This window comes from Lissotriton helveticus, chromosome 7 (assembly GCF_964261635.1).
Source record: "Lissotriton helveticus chromosome 7, aLisHel1.1, whole genome shotgun sequence".
Lineage (NCBI taxonomy): Eukaryota > Metazoa > Chordata > Amphibia > Caudata > Salamandridae > Lissotriton > Lissotriton helveticus.
Window position 1 is genome coordinate 283,388,813 of NC_136068.1, and position 24,067 is coordinate 283,412,879.

General features: G+C 44.7%; 1 protein-coding gene across 2 annotated transcripts in view; it reads right to left on the reverse strand.

Moving 5' to 3' along the window:
• The window catches only part of LOC144768425 (protein-glutamine gamma-glutamyltransferase 6-like), a 398,170-nt gene that overhangs the window by 32,230 nt on the left and 341,873 nt on the right, over positions 1-24,067 (reverse strand). For both annotated transcript variants that reach the window (XM_078652071.1, XM_078652072.1), the window contains exon 9: positions 12,599-12,847. In XM_078652071.1, the coding sequence (XP_078508197.1) occupies positions 12,599-12,847 (249 nt within the window). The remainder of the gene's footprint in view (positions 1-12,598; positions 12,848-24,067) is intronic.

The window sequence follows — 24,067 nt, forward strand, 5'->3', positions numbered from 1 at the left end:
CTCTTCCTGTGGTAATTCGGCAAGCCCTATCGAAAAACCTGGCTTGTTGGATCTAGGTGAGAATTATCCTGTGGGATGGGCAACATTATTGCAGGAGTCGTCATTGTAGTGCTGGGACTCTTTGTAAGAAGTAGCTATGTGCTTTATATCCCACATTATTATTATTAGTGGTACTGGAACAGGGAGAGTATGCACAAGTCGTATGTCGGAGCCATGCAATCCCCAACCACGCATGCCTGAACAACGTGGTCATAACAATGACCATGTCTTTACCACGCATGCCTTTACCAGGCATGCCTTTACAAAGAATTTAGTTGTATTGGCATAATTGGTAAAGGTATATATATGCATGGTTAAGGTTACACTCTAGCAACCGCCCAGGGCCCTAAACCCCAGTCCCCTGTCGCAGGGTTTCTGTACTCACACAGAACTGTGCACAGAGGAGTGGAACCTCGGCAAATTAGGGTGTCCCAAAACTTACCTTAGAAACCAACTCACCCCTTACCGAGCTAGCTACAGTGTCTCATTGGACATATCAAACTCCCAATGTTTAGACAAACCAGAACATGAACTTACAGTACCTCAGGGTACGTGGAACTCATGAACACTCTTTTGTTATATTATCATTACAAACCAGAACATGGAGTAAAGAAGACACATGTGCATTTGAAATGTTTATTTACTAATGCCGTCTTCTCAGGCGCAGTATCTTAGATAATACGAGTATACTTATTATCAGTATCAAAATTATCAGCATAGTTACTAAGACATAAAAAGCGAATGGTGACAGCATGTTAACATGCTGTAATGAATAAGAGTTAACAACACTTATATCTCACCCTCCCTAACACATATATTATATTATTAGCTAAGAAGGTCTCTTTGGGTTGTTTTAGGGCGGGCTCATACCTTAGTGTCCTAGCATGAAGGAATCACATCAGCATACACCAGCTCTCTCTGCATGTGCACCGCATCAAGTGTGTTCTATGTGCCTCGTGCAAAGCAATATCAATCCCGCCTGAAGCCAGAGTTGGCAAAGGCTGCACTTGTGTTATGACTATGAAGGCGTGGAGATCAGACCTCATAACAATTCCATATCGTGTTGTTCCTGAAACTTCAGCACTCTTCGTGCAGACATAGTTTATTAAGCAAAGCTGATATCAGAGCAATAACATATTATTCTCACATAAACCACGGCAAACTACTAGGTTGAAAGCTAAGTCAACAATCAAGTGTCGTGTGCAGAAGTTGCAAGAAAGAAAAATGGCGTTTAAACCTCAAATGTACCTATGCTAACTTAACACGATATAAGGATATACAGGAGCTATATGACACCCCCCCATGATCCGAGAACGGACTAAATATGATAACAGAAGTGCCATCACATGAGAGCAGAACTCAACAGTAAACGAGCATGAGTCGAAACCAAACTTTAAAAAGTAATGCTAAAAAATAGCCCAAAAATATAACGTGGCTCAAGCCAATAGGCAAACGAAAACAAAAAGTTCTTGACAAATAAGTCAATAAAATCAATTAATGCTATTAATCAGCACGTCAATCCGAAGCAGTGTCTATGACAAAACTGTATATGAAAAGTAAGTAGCAACAGCTTCCAATAGGAAGTCACTGTCCTCATCCGAAAACAGTTCAGCCATCCAATTTAAAAGATGAAAGGAACATACGTGTTCTTCCAGCACCGGATCCTCTATAACCATCAGAGGACAGCTCGGTGGGTTTTCAAGAAAACTCAGTTCCAAGAAATTCCGTGCTGCCGACAACACATCCCAGGGACCAATTAGTCCATGCGCCACTGCTAAGGCCATAATCCTCTCGTCAGAACAAACCAACTCGTGAGCAATGATAGGACTCATCAGTTGATTAAAATCGACGTCAGGAGAAACCGGTCCGCAGAGACACAAATCAATGGCCCACTGGAAATCACAGGTCAGGCAGTGAAAAACAGGTTGGACACAGGTGAAATAGGAGAATCGAAAAGATAATCCAAATGCCGTGCTCAAAGTCGCCAACGTCAGTGTGCCATAATATTCAAGCATGCGATTGCGGAACCGCGTCAGCAGCAGTTGCGCGTGGTCTTGCACAGGATGGGCATCCATATTTAAAAAGACAGAAAACCACTAGGGCGCCAGCCGCTAGTGCAAGTAAAAACGGGAACCCTCCAAACAAGGATGAAAAGATTGAATGGAAGAAAGCAGGGATGACTCCAAAAATTTTCTCAAAGGAAGTCACGAGACCACTGCTAACAACTTTAAAAAAATGTGATAGGCCCTTTGTGGAGGATGCGTTAAAGATAGTACGAACCATGGCTCCGAAATGCAAAGGCAAATCAGTATTTAATAGAGCCTGAACTTCTGTACGTGTATTAGCAATGTGGAGCACGAAAGTTTCACGGGCCGAGCTCAAGGCCACCTCTTTCTGGGACAAAAGAGCTCTTATTCTTGCCATGCCGCTGAATTCTGCTCCCAAGGTTGGTATTCTTGGCCAGATGGAAGAATCTCTATGTTCATGTGTGGGAGGGTAAAGCACATTTCTACAGCAAATAACCCGCTCACTTACTGTAACTATGAAAGGGATACCTTTAATTAACCCACAACAGTCTTCATTATTGAGCATTAAATAACTTCCATTCCCTAATAATTTAAACGTGGGGATGATAGCAGGAACAGGCGTGCCCTGTAAAACGCAAGCCATATTCGGCCTGTCCTTATTGCATGAACCGTGTAACTGTATGTGTCGACACATTAAAGAATGATCTGGCGTCTCAGTACACTCCTCCCCTGTTAGATAAACCTCCTGTTCATTCTTGAAACATCTGTATGTGTATGGGAGTGACCAGACTTCATGAAGAAAACCGCTACCTAAAGGCTCATAACGACCTATGGGTACATATTTCATGCAATTTGAAAATTTATATAAAGCAAAAGGCAGCGTTATTAAACCGTGGATAAGCCACGTTGCAGCAGTGGCTTCAGCCACGGAAAAAGGTAAAGATTCCAACCTTTCAATATGTAACATAGAAAAGGAAGCATCACGCATTGAAAGCAAGCGTTGTTTGTCAGTCAAATTAAACGGTGCAAATAAAGAAGAAACGTTCATGTATCCCCAGGGAACTTTACCCATTTTCAGAGCTTGAAGGGTCCATGCAAACTGCATTATCGACCGTAATTGATTTTGACCATGGTATAATACTGACACCTCATCATGCACAATATCGACAACAGACGACACAATATTATCCAATGTGTAAATTCTAGAGGAAAGCACGTTAATGCTATTGTCAACAACTGCAAGCACTTTCTCAAGATTCGCCTGATCAATAGCCCTAAGGCGTGTAGCAGCCTCAATCTGTGACAGTTTCCAAATTTCATTGTAAACCCCATATAACCACCTTTTCGACCTGCCACTAGCTGGGCCTTTAATGAAATCATTCAAATCCACGTCTGAATTCAGTTTGGAAAGGTGATACTTAACCGCAGGTAAAGTTGAATGTTTCAGCCAAGCTTGACACAACTTGCCTACAGAGTAAGAGGTAACAGTATGACTCAAGTCAAACCGGGGATCAGATCTAACAGTCTTAAAACCGTCAGTTAAATTTTAAAATCTACTTTGACAAGAATCTGCACTACGGTGCCAAAGCAGCCAACCTTTAGGATTCATACTGGAAATGTTAAAGGAGGAATTGAGAAGCAGAGTCTGTAATTCTCTAATTGACAATTGAGTAAAATTACTCCAACCATCATATTCCTCCAACTCCGGGAAAGACGGAGTGTTTAACCTTTTAGATGTAGCCAATCCAAAGCATGTGGTCTGGGAAATTGTTTCATTCAAAAACAACATATGATTCGGGATGAGACATGCACGGTGCAAAGCCTCAGTGCCTTGTACCTGCCAGGCCCTTGAACCCCAAACTGATTTAAGGTCTATTGTTTCCTTCCACAGCTCATAGCCTCCAGTAACCAATTGATCTAAAAAGGCCTTTGAATACAATAATTTAGTATCGGTAAGTCTAACCTTGGACAGTGGCTGTTTGTGAAATTTAAAATAAAAGGACTCGGGATTGGACTGGTTAAAGTCAGTGAAATAAGTATACTTTTTCAGAAATGTTTCCGAACTCCCTTGTTTAGGTGCTGGGCAATGTTCCCACTGAGTGAAATTAACAGTTTCCCTTCGGGATGACGTTTTGTGTAAGAAGTGATTGCCATAATGTTGGTAACAGAACAATTCACCATAATTAGCAGATTCTAAATATAAATCCTCAGCATCAAAAGCAGCATAGTATTTCAAATCAGAAAACAAACTTTCCACAGCATTAACATCCCAATCATCAGAACGAATGTTTTGTTTCACCACATCCCCCATATTCACTCTAAGTACATTAGGAACATTAACGACTTCCGTTGGGCCATGAATCTGAAACCGAACTGCATCCCACACGATTCCATCAAGGACAGGCCATGCTGTGATGTTAACCAAAGTCAAGTCTCTTTTTAATCTGTGTGTAGAATGTGAAGAGGAAAGTGGGGCCAAAGTTCCATTTAAATGAGTAATGCATGTTCTTTCCTCGACATAATGTCCATTGATGATTCGAAAAAAATAAAACACAAAACCAACTGACATAAAAAGGTAAATCGAAACAAGGACTAGCCAAATGTAAGTCCAAGGTGGTATCAAAAAATGTTTTTTAAACAGGCTTGCATAAACTGCAACACGAGAGGGTTCCTTTGAGGTAAGAGAAACTGAGTCAAAAGAAAATCTGGATTCTGTGGCTAAACGTGCTTGCAGGTCAGGTATGGACAAATCAGTGGGATAGGCATAGTCTGTCTCATCAATGTTAGTTCCCGGTAAATTATTTAATAAAGGACTGGAAACAGCAGGTAATTCGATGGCCACTTCAGGTTCAATATTAGAAGCAGTGGGCATAATTGAATTTCTCACAATGGAAGGACAGGAAACAGCTGGTGTCATGCTAAGAAGAATCGGCCACTCTGTGTATCTTGACATTGTCAATAGAAATAAACCTGTTTTCCTTACGACCTGGAAGTGGTGGTAATATGACTGTTCTTGTGCCCTTCACTCCAAGCACTGGGACTGGTGCTCGATAGGAGGGACCAAACTCTTTCTTGTTGTCGATCTTCTCTCGAACCAGTTCTCCAACCTGGGGTAGCCAGCCAACTACCGGGATCTGCAACGCATCAGCCGATGTGGAGGGCAAATGTTCCTTTGCAAGACTGTCTCTGGTCTTTTGTAGATTCTGTAAAACATTGCAATGTTCATCTGCGTCAAAGGAAGTGGCGCGAACCACTGAGTCTAGACCGTCAAGGTCAGGGACGTACATCTTGATGCCAAAGAGCATTTCGTATGGGGTCCGCCCACCCAGAGACCTTCTAGGGAGATTATTAAGTGCACGCTGCACGCCATAGAGATGAGCCAGCCAGTTTCTGCCAGTGCCTATAACTCGGGCTGTCAAAGATTGCTTTAAATCACGGTTCATTCGTTCTACTACACTATTACCCTCAGGTCTGTAGGGTGACGAAAACTTGACTTGGACCCCCATTGAAGTCATGGCATCCTTATACGCCTTAGAGGCGAAAGCCGGACCCTGATCCGAATGGAAGGTACCACAGGCAAAAATCCCTATAAAGAAACGCAAATCTCTAATGACAGTCCGTGAATCAGCGCTGCGATGTGGCCATACCCACACAAAGCGTGTGCATGAGTCAACTGCTACTAAGATGTACTTATACGCAGTATCAGATGAAAAAGGACCGCAGTGATCTAAATAAACACAGCCTAGCGGTTTATTAGAAATGTACAACTGAGTCTGTGGCGGACGCGTAGCAGTTGAAGGTTTAATCTGCTGGCATATGTCACAAAGAAGGACATAATCACGTGTCTGTTTGTACAGTCCCCGCCACCAGAAACGTTGTTGTAATTGAGTTACAGTGGCCGAGACGCCCGCATGCGCAGACGCCACACCTTCATGAGCCGCTGTAATCAAGTCTGCTCTGCGATCCGAGTTGGGAATCAACCGTTCCCCAACATCAGGAATTGTCACAAAAGGAACCTTTTCGGGACTTAAGTGGTATTTATACTTCGAAGGGAATCCCGCAGGATGTTTACTTCCCTTCTCAGAGGCAGCAATCGCTGCCAAGATGTCGCTATCAATCTTGGTTTTAGACCTAGTAACCGCTGCAACTAAGTATGTAGATACTGCTGATTTCGCTGCTTCATCAGCAAGCGAGTTGCCAACAGCGTGAACTCCTACGCGCTGATGACCGAGAGTATGAATAACAAAAACGAGTGGCAACTTAGCCTTAAGCTCTGCCACTCGAACCCAGATCATTTTATGTTTTATTGTGCTACCCTTTGAATCATGAAAATCATTTTGAATCCAAAAGAACAAGTTTTCATTGTAAGACTGGACACAGTAGTAAGAATCACTTACAATCAGAGTAGTAACACTTGGATCTGCGTACTCTAACGCTAGTAATAGAGCACGAAGCTCTGCCAATTGTGCGGTGCAATCGCCCAGGGGCATCGTGTGCACTTCCCTGGAAATGAACTCATCATTCAACATAGCACCGACCACAATGGCGCATGCGGAAACGTAGGCATGTTTAGAGCCATGCGCAACCTGCGCCGACCCATCAGTGTAAATGATGCAATGGAAGTCCTCCAAAGGTCGCATAGCCAGAGGAGCAGGATGAACGAATTCATACTGCAAGTACTCTTGCGACCGTAAGGAGGCGTCAAAAATAAACATGACATCCGTGGATGACAATGACGCAGCCCACTGAATCCACCGAGGGTGCAAAGCTTTCGAATTTGGTACACTGGCTTTCGTGACTGCCTCCAAATGAGGACAGGGTGTTACCACTAGCATGCGTTTCCCCTGAGACAGTGCTCGTTCCTTAAGAATTGCCATCTGTACAGCAGTTAAAACCTTTTCCACTGTGGGAAACCGCAACTCAGCCGAAGTGTACAAGTGTGACTTGTAAGCAATAGGTACTGTGTCACCTTCATTAAAAGTGAGGTATGTGAAACCCACCGTCCCAGGAATTATTCTTATTACCAGGTTGGTGTGGTTATCACGAGTCAGTAAATATTTAGAAGCGAGCAGATCAGCCTGCAAGGATTGCAAAATGGCTGAATGCTCAGGCAGCCAGCATGATTTTGAGAAAGTTGGTTGTATCAAAGCATACAAAGGCTTGATACGCTGGGCATATTCCGGAATGTAAGTTCTGCCAAAATTCAAAAAGCCCAGTAAAGATTGTAATTTTTTCAGTGTTGTAGGAGCGCGCAATTGTGCGCACTTCTCTAAGAAGTGAGGAGCCAAACCTCTACCTTCATTGTTCAGCTCATAGCCGAGGAACAACACCGTGTGTTCTGCAATGTGCGATTTTGCAAAATTAAATTTGTAACCCATATCAGCAAAGGTACAAATGATGGAATTCACTCGACACAGATGCATCCAAATTTCGTCGTCTGTGAGATAAATGTCATCCACATAAGAACATGCATCTGGATCGATACCCTCCAATAGAGTGACTATTCTGGAGGTGAAGACTCCAGGACTATTTTTGTAGCCCATAGGGAGTCGCCGGAAGCATTTTTGCACACCAGCGGACGTAAAACTCGTCCATTGGGAGCTAAAGCCATCCAGTCTGTGGGCATAAAAACCATTGGAAATGTCAAGCGTTGTCTTGAAACGCTTACGCACTAGACTATCCACTAGGGCAGAGCCGTGAGTATTCTGTACTGCACAGTTACGGCAATGCGAGTTCAAATGCGGTAATCCAATACCAAACGATATGATCCGTCAGGTTTGGTCACAGTAAAAAGGGGATTATTCATTGGTGACACACACGTTTCAATAACTCCCTGATATTCCAATTGTTCAAGGATTTCTGCGACGGCAGCTTTAGCTTCACGCCGTATGGGATATTGAGGCTGAGGCTGTGGCTCAGACCGCAAAGGAATTTCGTGGCACGGGGACAATTTGTCCCAACCACATTGGTTGCGGTAGAGAGCCGGTGCAAGAGCCCGAGCCCACTCTTCTGCAAAATGCTGCGCATGCTCAGTCGAGACAGTGTGCGCGAAACTGGGAAGGATTACCTCCTCCCCTCGCGGCGCTGCGAGCACAAAAGGTGGGGGCCAGTCAGCCTCGGAAAGCAAAATGTCGTACGTAGACGAAAGGTTCTCCCAAAATACCCCTCTGACAGTACGCTGTATGTCACCTTCAATTAACAGGACAATTTCAAAAAGTCTTTCAGGGGGAGCTAATCTCGTATCGGCTGTTTCTATGACAACAAACACTTCAGTCGCTGTCACCTTCAGTAGTGGACGGAGCGCCTCTCTGACTATGGTAATCTCCGCCGCGCTGTCCAGCAAGGTCAGAGCCCACGTCAGATTCCGAAGCCGCGTTCTCACTATCTGTGGCATATCTATGCGCTGTTAAGGCTGCGACTTTCTTTTTCGCAAACTGCGGACGCTTAGGCGTAGAATCCTCCTGCTTCACTGCGCCGTCCGTCTGGCGGGACTGACCACGTCCTTGTTGGCCACCACGTCCACGTCCACCCCCTCGTCCAGTGGTCTTCGGGACCGATGTTTCCTGAAAGGAACGAGGAGAGCGTTGATCAGAACCCTGAAATCGATCAGGTGATTTAATCATCGCGCGATCGCGCAAATCATAAACTTTTTCTGTCGGCGCAGGTGCTTGTACTGCAGGAAAAGAATCCTGAGTCTGTGTATTCTGCTTCCCCTGTGTCTGTTTCTTAGGCCAATTTTGTTTTTTGGACTTGGGCTGGACATCTGTCACTGCAGATTGTCCCTGAGGTTGTTTTTTCTCCTTTACTGGAAAATATTTCAGACCTCTACTTGTGCGGCCAATTGTCTTATAAGCGGCCACCACAATCTTTGCTAACTGGCGGGGTTTGTCGGCATCGGGCAGAGCAGCCAAAGCATTCGACACCTGAAAGTTAACTGCATCTCCTTTAACATTGGAGAGAATGAGATCACATACAATCTCAAAAGAACCACACAGGCGCATACCCAATTCAACCGCTGCCTCTGGACCGTGATCATTCTGAACACGTCTAATGATGTCAGGCAGGGCAGTCATAGACGGGGTGCCGAAGCACCTTGTATAAACTGCCGCAAATGTTTTTCCCCAGCTTTCACAGTCAACAAGTTCAGGAGTTAAATCCTTCGGTAGAGTAATCGTCAACATTCTATGCTTATCAGCAGGAGTAGAATTCGGAAAAACCGCCTCCAGTTGATCAAACTTCTCAGCTAGCCTGAAGGGGAAGTCATCGTTGTCAACCGGACGAGCACCAAAAACCGAATTAACCATCACTGGATTGAGACGCATTCCGCCTCGATCCACGGGAACGGCCGCACCCCCCTGGGGACCACCAGGCAGGTGGCGACCGATGTATTGCACTAATGCACGAATCACGGAAATGGAAACAACATGCAGCCTACGAATTTCCTGCAGGGTACAAGCGCCGTGATTCGGGTGCGGGGTAAAGCCACCCAACGCAGGCCAATTTGTACCTGGAATTGAGAGTGGACCTAACCTCGCCGCGGACAAAGAGTGGGGGAGGGCGCCATCAAACCAAACTCGATGCTGCCAATGATCAATAGGTATTTCCAATGCTCTGTACGGTGTATACTCAGCCGGGACAGCCGAGGCGGTGTAGGAGTGGAACAAACCAGAATTAGCGTCCACAGCCGGAAACGTAACCCAAGAGTAAAACAACTCATAAGGGAACGCCGGATCTGCACACACCACGAAAATTACAGCCATCCCATCTACCGGTACTTGGTACGTCTGAAGATGGTTGCGCACCGCCACGCGACTATGCTGCGCAATGGCCACTGCCGCCATGACAACACTGGAAACTAGAAAACACAAAGAATACTTTGTAGCACAACTGGGTAGTAATTCAAAGAAACCGTTTAACCCCTTCCACGCTCATGACGAGCTGGGCTCGTCATGGTGTAGCCTCCTCGCACGCTCATGACGAGCCCAGCTCGTCATGAATAATGGAAAATGGAGGATCCCAGCACCGGGGGGGAAAACGCATAGCAGCCAAGTGGTTAAGAAAGAATCAAGCTTGAAAAAAGACCTATCTCAAAAAATAGGTAGGTTTCACCGACACCCCGCTTTCCGGAAACGGAGGTGAAGGGGTTAAGGTATGCACGATAAACTACTCGAGTGTCATGATATAAGACCACCGAAACCGTTGGGCGCCATGTCGCAGGGTTTCTGTACTCACACAGAACTGTGCCCAGAGGAGTGGAACCTCGGCAAATTAGGGTGTCCCAAAACTTACCTTAGCAACCAACTCACCCCTTACCGAGCTAGCTACAGTGTCTCATTGGACATATCAAACTCCCAATGTTTAGACAAACCAGAACATGAACTTACAGTACCTCAGGGTACGTGGAACTCATGAACACTCTTTTGTTATATTATCATTACAAACCAGAACATGGAGTAAAGAAGACACATGTGCATTTGAAATGTTTATTTACTAATGCCGTCTTCTCAGGCGCAGTATCTTAGATAATACGAGTATACTTATTATCAGTATCAAAATTATCAGCATAGTTACTAAGACATAAAAAGCGAATGGTGACAGCATGTTAACATGCTGTAATGAATAAGAGTTAACAACACTTATATCTCACCCTCCCTAACACATATATTATATTATTAGCTAAGAAGGTCTCTTTGGGTTGTTTTAGGGCGGGCCCATACCTTAGTGTCCTAGCATGAAGGAATCACATCAGCATACACCAGCTCTCTCTGCATGTGCACCGCATCAAGTGTGTTCTATGTGCCTCGTGCAAAGCAATATCAATCCCGCCTGAAGCCAGAGTTGGCAAAGGCTGCACTTGTGTTATGACTATGAAGGCGTGGAGATCAGACCTCATAACAATTCCATATCGTGTTGTTCCTGAAACTTCAGCACTCTTCGTGCAGACATAGTTTATTAAGCAAAGCTGATATCAGAGCAATAACATATTATTCTCACATAAACCACGGCAAACTACTAGGTTGAAAGCTAAGTCAACAATCAAGTGTCGTGTGCAGAAGTTGCAAGAAAGAAAAATGGCGTTTAAACCTCAAATGTACCTATGCTAACTTAACACGATATAAGGATATACAGGAGCTATATGACACCCCTGCCTTCAGTACGACCCAAAATCCCAGTCCTACAAACACCTCAGCACCTCTCCTTGAGTCGTAAAAGTGACATGCAGCCCCAAAAACAATCCCCAGCCCCCACCTTTTAAAATGGCCTTTACCCCCTGCCCGAGCCATAAAACCTGCACCCCAGCCGTAAAAAACACCCCAGTCCCCCGCTCTGAGCCCTAAAACCGCCCCATCCCTAAAATGTACCCTGACCCCCCGTCCTGCAAACTACCCAGCCCCCTGCCATAAGCCCTAAAGCCTGCTACCCCGCCCTATAAAGTACCCTGACCACCCACCCTGAGCCCTAAAACTGTACAAACGTCCCCAACCGGCCGACCCCAAGACTCCCTGAAACGTTCTCACCAAGCCGTTCCTCGCCGTTTCAGGAAGTCTCTCCTAGTCTGCAACATCTACCACACCCCGCCCATTCGCTTTGAGTCTCGAGGGCTAACTACTATTAACGTCTAAACCACGCATATGCGTTTTAAAGGCAAATGCAGGGTTCAGACATGTACGGTTCCGCTTGCATTGTTTGGCCATGCATAGTTTAGGGTCCGTGGTTAAAGCCGTTACCCGTTGGCACAATGTGGAGGTGGAAGTGCGGAAACGTGGTGCCAATACAGAACATACAGTTAAGAGATATGCTTCTATACTGAACAGACTATATCCCATTTTGTACATTTGGAGTTTGGCTGACCATAGAAAACTGGGGTTTTATTATTTTATTTGGAGGAGCTCAAAGGAGAAAGAAGTTCAGTTTAGACAGAGAGACCAGCTATCAGTCTTTAAGACTTCCACCAAGAGAATCCTTTGACATATTATACTGTATTTGGAGAAAGTGCAATATGAAAGTGTACATAGTGACTCACTAATGTGGTCACCCATTCACTCACTAATCTAATCAATATATTAGATTTATTTCACATTTAAAACTTTTTCATGACTTTGCAGACGAAAAATGTCAATAAACCTATATGAATTAATAATTACAAATGGTAACATTCAGTATACATGATTAAGAATGAACAGCAATCCCTGTAAATAAATAATAATGTACGATGTGTATCTCTTGTCAGTCATGCAAACAGTAAGTAACAGATTTTTATTGCTCATTTAGTTAAAAGCATTACAAGCCAAAACGTAAAATAATATTTTCAAAACAAGAATACACTGTTAGTCTCACAACGTAAGAATTATAACAGAATAGAGAAAAGTATTTTATATTGCAGTCAAAATCTGTAGTTCCTAGAATTTGAGCCTCTCAATACATAGAGGTTGACATAAACATACGGGCAAACTTAAAGGACAAAGACATTTGAACATCCACTCAAGTAATAGGAAAACAGTATTTTCCTGAGACTTGGTATAAATTCTCACCTTCTGGATATTTATAAGCATCAGTGATGTCCACACGCTCATCAGATCCCAGAGCCTTTGTGCTAATTTTCTGGCCAACAGATTTGACATCAGTGTGAACTGGCTCCATTAACTCTTCATCATCATCATAAACGATCCAGGTGACAAGGTCAGCATTCACCTCCGCGAACACAAATGGGCTGTCATAGTCCATGTCCACATCACCTTGTTTAACAGCTTGGACAGATGTAGGGCCGCACCGATAAAGATCTACAAACCAAGAAAGGCAAGCACTGCTTATATGAACTTTATTATTTTTTTAGAGAATTGTCTTTTTTAATATTACCAAATGGCGATGGGACAACACACAAATAGTCATCGCAACAGAGTCAAATGGAATGCACAATACTGTAAAAAGGTAACTGTATACACAAACTGTGGGCATCTGAACAAGGACGTGTTCATCTATGTGCATCGGAAAACTGCCTTTTGTTTTCTCTATTTGGATGTTTGCTGTAATGTTGTCAGTTTGGTGTACATATTGAGTGGATGCACTTTGTTAAGGTACTCTAAGGGGTTTGTCTGTGTGTGTTTGTTAAGACATTTTATTCGTAATGTTTTTTTCTTTTTTACACATACAGTCATCCAGTTCTTTGCTTGTTTGCTCTAGGTGTCTTTCGGAGTCACAGTTTTTGTTTAGCAAATATTAGATTCGCAGCAGTAGAAAGGCTCAGATATTATTTTTTGTCTTTCTCCTTCAAGCTGACACGTTGAAAGCCAACAGTCATCCATTGTGTCCATAGATCAGATGGTGGGAGAAAAGGCAAATAAATCCAATCCGGCTGATCATTTCTTTTAACAGGTAGATGGTAGGGGCAAATGCAATTAGTCCGATCCAACTGGTCATTGCCTCCATAGGTTAGATTCTAGTGGCAAAGGTGTTTAGTCTTATTCACTTCATTTATTTCTTTTCGCTGTGACTTTTCTAGGACACAACAACCATGTGGGTAAATTAGAGAAGCTGCTGTTCAGGTTCCTGTATATAACAGCATCACTTCAGCTATTGATATATTTCCAGTTATCTGAACAAGCTATGATGCAGTACAGCAACTGTTTAGGGCTGTAGTTTCTGCAGGTCCAAAGCACAAGCAAACTCTTCCTTTCTAACTTACACAGACCTGATTCTTTGGCTAACACTCCCTCATCAAGTTTCCAATTTGCCATTATTCATTCAGTTGCCACCAGCTAAACATAGACTTTAGTCTACATTGTGGGTATAAGTTTGACTACATAATGCTTCTTGATTTTGAGACTTAGAAGGAGCAGTGTGATTGCTAATGGCTTCCAATGACCTTCTCAAATCCAAAGAACCACCATTAGATGCTAGATTGGTCTTCTGTTATCATTGGCCACACTGTTTACGTAATAGCCTGCTATCCCCAAGAATTATGATGTCCGACTCTGTGTTAGAGGATGAGGGGATTCCATGAAGGCTTATCTTAGCCTGAATGGACTGAGACATCCCTATCACACAACACTATAAAAATGTGTTACCTACACTACAGCAATTTGATTTTATAATTATTAAGGATCATTGTGCTAAAAGCTAGTCAATATACACTTTATCAGAATACAGAACATCAAGGAGGAATTATTTATATTGAATCGCTCGACGAACAACTAATACAGAAGATGCAGCAGCAGAAGTGAAGCCCAGACTTGTGGGAATTTGGAGTAATTGGAAGCTAGACTCCAAGTTGTTTCAGTACAAACTGACGCTCTACTTAATGTTGAACTCCTTTCCCGGTAATTTTACATCTGGAGACAGAGTCCATTAAGACCTATCAACCAGTACTTTCTTTTTGGATTAGTCATAGCATCTCAATTCTGTCTTTGCATTGATGCTTCACAGATTTCTCATACAATACAGTGAGGATTACAGAACACAATCCATTCCAAGTCCAACAGCCAACGCATCTTGAATTATCCATGAATTTTCCAGATCCTGTTTCATTATTTTGGTTCTACAGTCTCTCCATACCAATGCCTAAATACGTGGCACCTTTCAGCTATTTTTGTCACTTCCTTATGTACATCCATCTATGCTGTATGGAGTATTGGAGCAATAGTATGTGATACGACCAAGTCCACCATCCGGGGTTGCACTACTAGAGTCATCCAATCCACACACAATTATGAGAGTATTTTAATTGGATGATACAACAGATGAAGCTTATGATTCGAAGGCTCAATTTACAATCAATTAGGTCCGGCTCTTGGTAGGCCCTGCATGCTCAAATAAGTGTTATCTGCCTCCCTCAGTATCTGTGGAGGAGATCTGAGCTCTAGTAAGGGGCAAAACAAAACAAGCAACTTGGCTAATTAACCTCAGTCATCCAAGCCATGTCCATCTCAGAAAACACATGGGAAACGGAGCCAATAAACAGTTTACACCTGGTCATCAGTAAGACAACTGAGTTCTATTTAAAATCCTGTAGGAAAACAGGCAAATGATTTCCTCTCTGTTCATTGTTTTTGTCTCTGTGCATATTACATAGAGCTAGAACTCTTATGTAAAATGGTAATAAACGAAACAACTGTTGCATTACTACTTGTGAAAGGTCTTAGGTGTCATGGCATGTCACAGGTGGTCCTCCTCACTCCCATCCACCTCTAGTCCTGGACATTATTGGCCACACCTTATTGCCACTCAGTTCACTGTCTGCACCGTGTGATGGCAGTCATGCGACAAAGAACTGTGGTTGTCACATGTGTGCTGCCCAGAAGTTATCCCCCAATCACCAGCACAGTTAATTTAGTCTCCATGCAGCACTGCAAAAGCAGTTACTGTATGCCCCATGTGAGCGGCATGACATAGAGGATTCTAAATCAGCTGCAAAATTTGAGGACCCCAGTTATTCAGTGTTTGAGAATTTATTGCAGGACTCAAGAATCCCACATCCCAAAAATGCCACACCAATTGCATTGCAAGGTGGTTGGCTTTTCTACCTTTTGATGCTTGGGATCTGCCCATTTGCTTGGGTACGGCACTTGACGTATGTTCCTGGCTCTCCAGGTGAGATTATCTTCAAGTTCGACATGAACAAAGTCTTCTCATCAGTTTTCTGATTGTGGTGCTTCCTGGAATTCTTTGTTGAGTATCACCTCAAAGACTTTCCTTGAACACTTGAAATTAATCAATCTCTCCCAGCACTGTCTTGAGAGGCCTCAGGTTAGTGGTAGCTAAGGAGAGTTAGACAGTAATTGTTTGGATTGTGGAACTCCAGTTGGGCCACTGAACTGTCCCCTGCAACTAAATACTGGGATTCTGTCACACCCTCAAAATTGGGCTGTTACAACTGTCTCTAGCATATCTTCACTGTTATATTCAGACGCTGTGTGAACCTTTGTTTATGATCAGTGACATAAGTTGTGAAGCTTTAACCTGTTCGACGCTCATGACGAGCTGAGCTCGTCATGAGGCACAGTGGAGCTGTGCTCATGACGAGCCGAGCTCGTCATAACTGCCGCGGCACGCCCACACTGGGATAATTCCCCTCCTGTGCGGGGCGTTCCATTGAGGGGGCGGAGTTGTGACAAGCTCAGCTCATCATGAGCACAGCTCCACTGTGCAGCGTGATGAGGTGAGCTCGTCATGAGCACCGCAGTGTCGCACGCAGCCCCCCTCCCCCCGCGAGAAGTGCATGTACAAGAAAAAACAGGGTGTATTCTAAGTTGATGTAAAAGCAGAGAGTGACTACAAACTGCCAACATCTCTGGTGTGGCTCTCTTACATCCTTATTCTCCATTCCAACTCTTCTCTATCAATGCCGAGCAGTTTTGAAAGTGTTTTGCTCTTACTACAGGGAAGGCGACTGGTGGGTTCCACATCATAATAGCAACATTTGGATATATAGGTTAGTGCTGACTTCATTCGGTCATTAGGTCACTATTAAAGGTAAGTGTTGCGAAGAAAGTACTACAACCTGAGGACAAAGCACAGGTTTCAGGGGCACATGCATCATTGGAAATTGCCATTGCAAAGGGGCAGATTCAGAGAATGTGCTCCTTTGCGACCACAACTTTTGCATTTGGGATGCATAATCCCTAATGCAAAAATCGCTATTTAAGTAATCGCTAAATTTGCGATTACTTAAATTGCGAGTGCATTTAGGGATTCGCAAATTGCTATTCCCAAAATTCCATGCAACAAAAATAAATTGCTATTTCGTATTTAAAAAAACGCAAATTACCATCAACTCAAAGTTGATGGTCATTTGCAACAACTTTGAAAATTGCACAAAAGTGCATTTTTCAAAGTTCTATGTTACACACATACATGCACTTGGGGCATGTGTGTGTGCAACATCTTTTTAAACTGCAATTTCAGGGGTGCATCAGGGTGTCCTTTTGGCACCCTTGAAATTGCATGCACAATTTGCGAGTACCTATTTGGTACTGGCAAATTGCGCATGCAATTCCTATTGATTCCTGAAGGCCTCTAGGCCCATAGGAATGAATGGGAAGCAATGACTTATTTGCGATTCGCAAATAAAAAATGTGTAGATATCACAATTTTTTTGCAATTCCTACATGTATAAGGAATTGCGACTCCTAAATTCCGATTTCTTAAATATCGCAATTTAGGAATCACAATTCCTTACTTTGTTGCATGTCGTCCTCAGCTCCTACTCTATTCTGTTAACTCTTGATCTAGCACTTCCTCCACAATCGGAAGATTTATACTAACCACCCGTCTCTGCAATAGGCCAGAAATGCTACAAGAGACTCTACTGTATCAGAAACTTTGCACAGATTGGTTGAATTAAGTCCATTCCTTTTTTACTGTCACTACCTAGATATTCTTGGTAAAGTTATTTTGACAAAAATAAAATAGTAAAGAAAGAAAAGGCAAAACCAACCAGGTGTTAACTACAATTGAGAGCTTCCTTAGTGAAATTTAAGAGCAATTGCACTGCTTGGGTAGTAAAGGACAAGTTACTTCCGTCTGTAACAGCTTTTCTGGTAGAGACTGTCTTACTGCATATTCCTCACCTTAGAATATTCCACAGGTGTCAGATTGGAGCTGGAAAACTTTGAGAAGTACCTCTGTGCACCGGTAGGTGGCATCATTCGGCTTGTGTTGGTGTCATTGAAGTGATGTCGAGGTGTCCATATAAGCACCACCACAGGTCACTGACATCAGTTTCGTTTGTGACTTTTAACAGCCAAAAACACAGAACCACCCAAAAAACAATATATTACCAGTGAGCCGATTCTACTGGGATCTTTACGGTAGAGTGCTCAGTATGCAGAGAGGGGGAAATGGTTAGTAAGGAATCTGCGGTTAGATAGAGTCTCTACCAGAAAAATCATTACCGAAGGTAAGTAACTTGTACTTCTGCTAGAGGCTTCTAACTGCAGATTTCTCACCTTAGAATAGATACCCAAGCAATATCTCCCAGGAGGTGGGTCTGCAAACAGACTAAAACCAAAAAGTCCTGGAGGACTGAACAGGCAAAATGCCTCTCTCGCGGACCTTTTTGTGCAAGCGATAGAACTTCATTAACGTGAGGAGGAAGTGACATCCATGTAGTGGCTTGACAGATGTCCAGAACAGGTATCCCACATGCAAACGCAGTAGTATCAGTTTTGGCCCTAGTGGACTGGGCCTGCAAACCCTTAGGGGGTTATTTGTAGCTAGTGAGTAGCAGATCTTAATGCAGAGGAGAAGACATTGAGAGAGTGTCAACTTTTGAACAGCCTTGCCCTTTTTTGCTCCAGTGAACCTGACAAAGAGCTGGTCATCCACCTGATGGTCTTGGGTATGATTATTGTAAAACAAAAGATACAGGAGATGGAGTCTCTCCTCTTACTTGGAAGAATGGGCACTACGAAAAAGGTAGACAAAGGGATACTCTGGCCGATATGAAAGAGGGTGATGACCTTTGGCAGGAAGGAGGCATGCAACTGAAGGACCAGTTTGTCAGGAAATAAGCTGGTGTAATTAGGGAGAACTTACAGAGTGTAAAGCTAGCTGGCCCTTCTGGCCATTGTAATGGTCACTAAAAAGACCGTTTTGAAAATCAAGAGCTAGAGAGGACAGCTTTGTAGAGGCTTGAAGAGAGAACGCATCAGAATCATGAGGACCAGATTTAGGTCATATTGGGGTATCAGAAAATGGGTAGAAGGAAACAGGTGCTGTGAACCTTTCAGGAATCGAATCACAACCGTTGACTTCAAAAGAGACAGCTTGTCCAGCAACTGCAGGAAAGTAGAAAATGGCAGACAAGTAACCCTTAACAAAGCCCAGAGAAAGACCAGCTGGGCTAGAGATAAAACAAACAGCAACACCTCCAACAGTGGTGCAGAAAGGGTGTCAATGTAAAGCAAGAGGCACTAGGTGACAAAAGTATCTCAACAGGAGGCATATTCAGTTTTAGTGTTGGGAGACCTGGTTGTCAAGATGACATCACAGACCGTGGGAGGATATATTTAAAACTATCATCTGGCACCGCTAAATATCCATATATGAAGGTGGAGCATGCATAGCCACGGGGCAGGACACTGCCCTGCTGCTACTACAAGAAATCATCCAGCAGGAGCAGTCTGATCGGAGGACCGATACTCATGATCAGGAGTTCGGAATACCATAAAGCACAATCCAGAGTTATTAGGATGACTGGGGCCCGGTTGATCCTGATCTTCCCGATAACTCGCATGAGCAGATCCCCTCTGCAGCCTTCGGAGCCTTTTCTCCGGGGTTGTCTGTGATGCAGCCAACCATATATGTTTAAGTGCATTATAACCTCGCGATAAATGCTAACTTTAAAATGGCTGCTTAGAAACATGTTGTGTTTAGTGTCAAACACCTTGGAATGATATCTCCACACCAGTAACTGGTGTGGGAGGTATGATTCCTCCCTTCTAGAACCACTATTGTGGGTCACCGTTCTACCCGGTACCCGCTTTCTCGACCGGGGCAGCACAAAATGTATGCTGCCAGCCACAGACACGAGTCTGCCCTCCTGCTGCTGAGCTGAGCTCGAGCCTGACAATCGCCTGACAATAGGTTTCCTGTCACAGGGAGGTGTGCCCACCTCCCAGACAGGCTTAAGTACATTGGGGCTGGGTGGGTGCACTCTGAGAGTGCCAGAAAGTCTGCACTGGGGGCACATTTGGTGTCCCTGTGCATATTACAGCTCAAACCAGTTGCAGGAGCCATTTGCTCATGCTCTGGTGCAAAACTGGACTAAGGACATAGGTGTAGCCACCCCTCTGTCCTGTCCCTCCCCTAGGAGGGTCCCCAGAGTTAGTCCAACCCCTTCATTGTGTATAGAGAAGGAAAACAGACTACAGGATATTAGATTTTACCTGGACTAAATTCTGCAAGCAGAAACCACGTACTTCGACAGGCTACACTTCGCTGGACGACAGAAGAATCTCCCTTGGAGTAAAGGAACTCCCCTGCAGCAGCAGGCACCTAAACGCATATGACCGGTTTGCATCTCCTGAGCTCCTGAGGACTCTGAAGATTTCTGCAACACAGGAGGTGGGTTCCCGGGGTTCTGTGAGGTTGTTCTGCTCTCTCAGCAATCCTGAGACTAGTATCCCACGTGGGGAAATGCAACCTGAACCCCTGTGCATTGTGTACTTTTGCAGCAGCACATGCTTTTTGGCGACCCCTGAGGCTGTGCATTGGGCTGCCTGTAGTTCTGACCCTGAGCAGTATTTCCACTGAAGATTTCCGGCCTCCACTCCACGAGTGCTCAGTGGGCTGGTACTTCGTGATTCAGCTCGAGGTCCCTTCGCGATCCCTGGTCCGTTGGCCTGTGGTTCCTGGAAAGGGTAAGGTTGATTTCCCGTGGGCTTCCCTGGTTGCTCCAGACGTGCCCTGACTCCCCATAGCTTGGAGAGTCTCCTGGACCTTGCTGGTCCTCACCGTGAGTTGTTTCCTCTGCCCACGTGGGTTGCATTTGCCAAGGCTTGTTGGTGTTCAATCCGGACACTGACCCCTCAGCATTCAACATCCTTTGTGGGACAGCTCACCTCCGGACTTTGGTTGTCATCGACGGCTCCTGATCCCCGTGGCTGCAGAGTCAAGCATCCTATCTTCACACCTGAAGCACCCAACATCTACCGAGCACCTCGTCACCCAGAAGTGACCAGACCTGTTCACTCTGCTTTCAGGTTCTTCTCACCTCGGATCCAGGCTTGGATTCCATCAGACACTTTTCATCTTCCCGGCAGCAGCACTTCTTCGCATCACGCCATTGAAAACGACGAGGGTTTCCGACACCACTTGATCCCTATGCACCCGGCTCCTCTGGGATAGGTAACGCAGGTACCTGGGTACTCACAAGAGTGCTGGCCTTAGAACCTTCTATGTTCCAAAGGGTTTGCTTGAAGTCCTCTCTGAAGTGTCCTTAAAGTAATTTTCCAACAGCGACTTTCCTACAGAGTTGTAAGGAACCCACGTCTGTGTTCACACACTGCATCCGTCCTCTGTGGGCTCCCGTGTCACTCCTTTTGGTGGTTCATTGGGGTCCCAGCGATTCTACGTGCTTTAGGCACTGTGTCTAGTGACGTTGTTGTTGTTATACCATTTGTTTTGTATATGGTTAGGGCTACCCTGGAGCCAGCTGTGTATTGTGCTATTTACTGTTATTCTATTGCTGTGCCTTGTGCTCTAATCTCATAAAGAGGTTAGTAGAGAGTGTTTAGTAATAAATACATATATTTTATGTAACACTTCTGTGGTTCTCCTTTAATTTGATTATTCAGGAGGTTCTGATCTGGTAAAACAGGCTGCTTTACATTCCTTCAAGACTTAGCCTGAAGGCTGCTCTCCATAGCTACCACTAGGATAGCTTTCATGAAGGTTATCTTTAACCTAATCACCATAAGGGTTGTTTGGACTGGTACAGGGGGATGTACGGCATTACGACGCGTACTTTTACAACGCGTGCCGTTACAATGCGTTTTTTTCAACGCAAGTCGTTACCACAACTTGCGTTGGAGGGGGTGCGGACTTAGGAATTTTTTAATTTACTATTCCAAAACCAGCCTACGTACAGTAGGGAAGGTGTTGGATAGTAAATTAAAAAATTCCTTGTCCTGCAGCGCCAGTCGTGGTAACGACTTGCGTTGAAAAGACCGCGTTGTAAAGGCACGGCAGTGTAACAGCCGCGTTGTAAAGGCTGTTCACCGGTACAGGGTGCCCACTTTAACTAGTGGACAGCATATACCAGGCCAACTTCTCACACCGCTTTGGACACTTCAACACGCAGACATGCTGGTATTGTACATTCTCACATAGGTAAACAGATTCAGCCATAGTTCTCCTCATTCTTGGAAGAGTCCTCGCACCAACTTGGAATGTAGTCTGCATTGGTGATCCACAAGGCATCAGTGGCTGAGTTTGTCCGCACTAGGGTACAAGGAGCCTGCCAGGTGCTGTACCGCCAGGAAAATGTCCTGACCCTTCAGCCAAGTAAAGAGATGCAGAGCCTCCTGGCACAGGTCCACGACCCTACACTTCCCTGTTTGTTACAATACCATATGGCAGTGATGTTGTTCATGAATACCTGAAGACACACAATTGATGGACGGAATGCAGAACAAATCAAAACATTCAACCCCATTCAATAGATCTGGGTTAAATCCATCATTTTTTTGCTCACCATGCCACCCAAGTTTAGACCTGGCCATATGCAAATCAGTCTTGACCCTGTGCCTCATGGGAACAGTCCAGCCCGAACTGCCAATGGTTGGGTCCAAACTGGAATGGCATGGTGAGCAAAAATAAGATGGATTTAGGCCCAGATCTCTGTACTGGGGTAAATGTATGACATTGTTCTGCATTCTGTCCATCAATTGTTGTTTTTGCGTTCATGAATACCTGAACTAGCCTCTTTTTTTTTTCTAAACCAAATGTAATTAGGTTTTCACAAGAAATCTTCATCAAACATTAGGCATAGTCACGTTAATCATGGTACATTTATGAGACTTAGCCGTTTATTGGTATCTTAGATAAACTCCCTTGTTACTTAACTTCTCCCCCCTTGAGTTGCATGCGGAGTGATGCGAGAGTATCGCTGGGTTCTACTACCTTATAATAGGTTGTGCCTTTTATTCCGGTGCGCTGGAAGGCTGACTAATCCTGACCCACTTGCTCGTCCTCACCCCCCTCCTGGTCCTGTATTATCTATCGCGGAGAGCCTACCCTGCTGGATCCCTGCCAGTCAGTTATTAATTTGCCTACCAGGCGTTCCCCTGCCCTTGCTCGATCTATTTACCTATTCCTCGTCTGGCTTCTCTGAGTAAGAGCTCCCACCCACTTTCCAAGATCTCTTTTTTTATGCGCCTATTTTACTCTTAGCCAGAACATAGGCAAGGTCTTGGAATTTCCCATTCATTTTGTTTTAGTCTGTGTGCCAAAACCACCCTAACAGATAGTGGTCTGGGGCTTGTGGAAGGTCCGTGTTGATAAGGTCGCCAACTGTGCATCGTATCTCATCCCAGAACACTTGTACTGTGGGGCTGTCCCAGAACATGTGTATTATATGGGCTTCCCTCTCTCCACATCTCGGGTATGCTGCGGTCTCTCTTCCAAAGTATCGCAGAATGCAGGGTGAGGTATACTCTGTGGAGTATGTAAGTTTATTCATTTGAAGCGCGCATTTCTAGATGCCTTCGGCGTGCGTTCCAGTGTCGTGTCCCAGTCTTTCTCCAGGATCTGTTTCCCCAGGTCCTCCCCTCACTGCAGTTGCAGGCTGTCCAGCGGCCTTTGTATGTCCTGTCTGATCGCGCTGTAAAGACAGGAGCCAGTTTTGATCATCCCTGAGGACATTACGACATATCTGCATCCTGCAAGCGCCCGAGTTTCCTCGTTGCCCGCCCCCCAGTGTTCCGTGATCCTCCTAGTGAGTGCTCTATGCTTCAGAAATTGACCTCCCGGCAGGTCATATGCAGCTTGCAGTTTTTCGAAGGGGAGCATTGCTGGGTCTTAGTACAGGTCCCCCATTACTTTTAGGCCTGCCTCATTCCAGTTCTCTAGCCCCGTCCACTACTCTCCCTGTGGTAGGTAGTGAAGCATGGTTATGGGCAAGTCCGGGGAGTGAGGGATCTTAGTTCCCGCTTGTCGCAGGTATCTGGCCCAACAGTGCACCGCCACTCTGGTCTCCACCTTGTCTTCAACCAGCCTCTCTTTGATGGATAGAAGGAAGGCTTTCAAAGCCAATCGATCAGATCACTCTTAGCTCCAGAAAATTGATATGAAGCTGGGATTCCACTGGAGACCAGAGTCCGCTGAGCTCTATCCATCCCAGGAGGGATGCTTCAGTCACCACTGCCACCTCAGGGCGGGAAGAGAGGAGTCTGCCTCTGATCCAATAACAGTTCGTCAGCCACCACTGCAGATCTTTTACAGTCTCCTTTGAAATCTGGACCAGCTCAAAAAGGTTTTGCTGGTGCTGCACCCACTTGGAC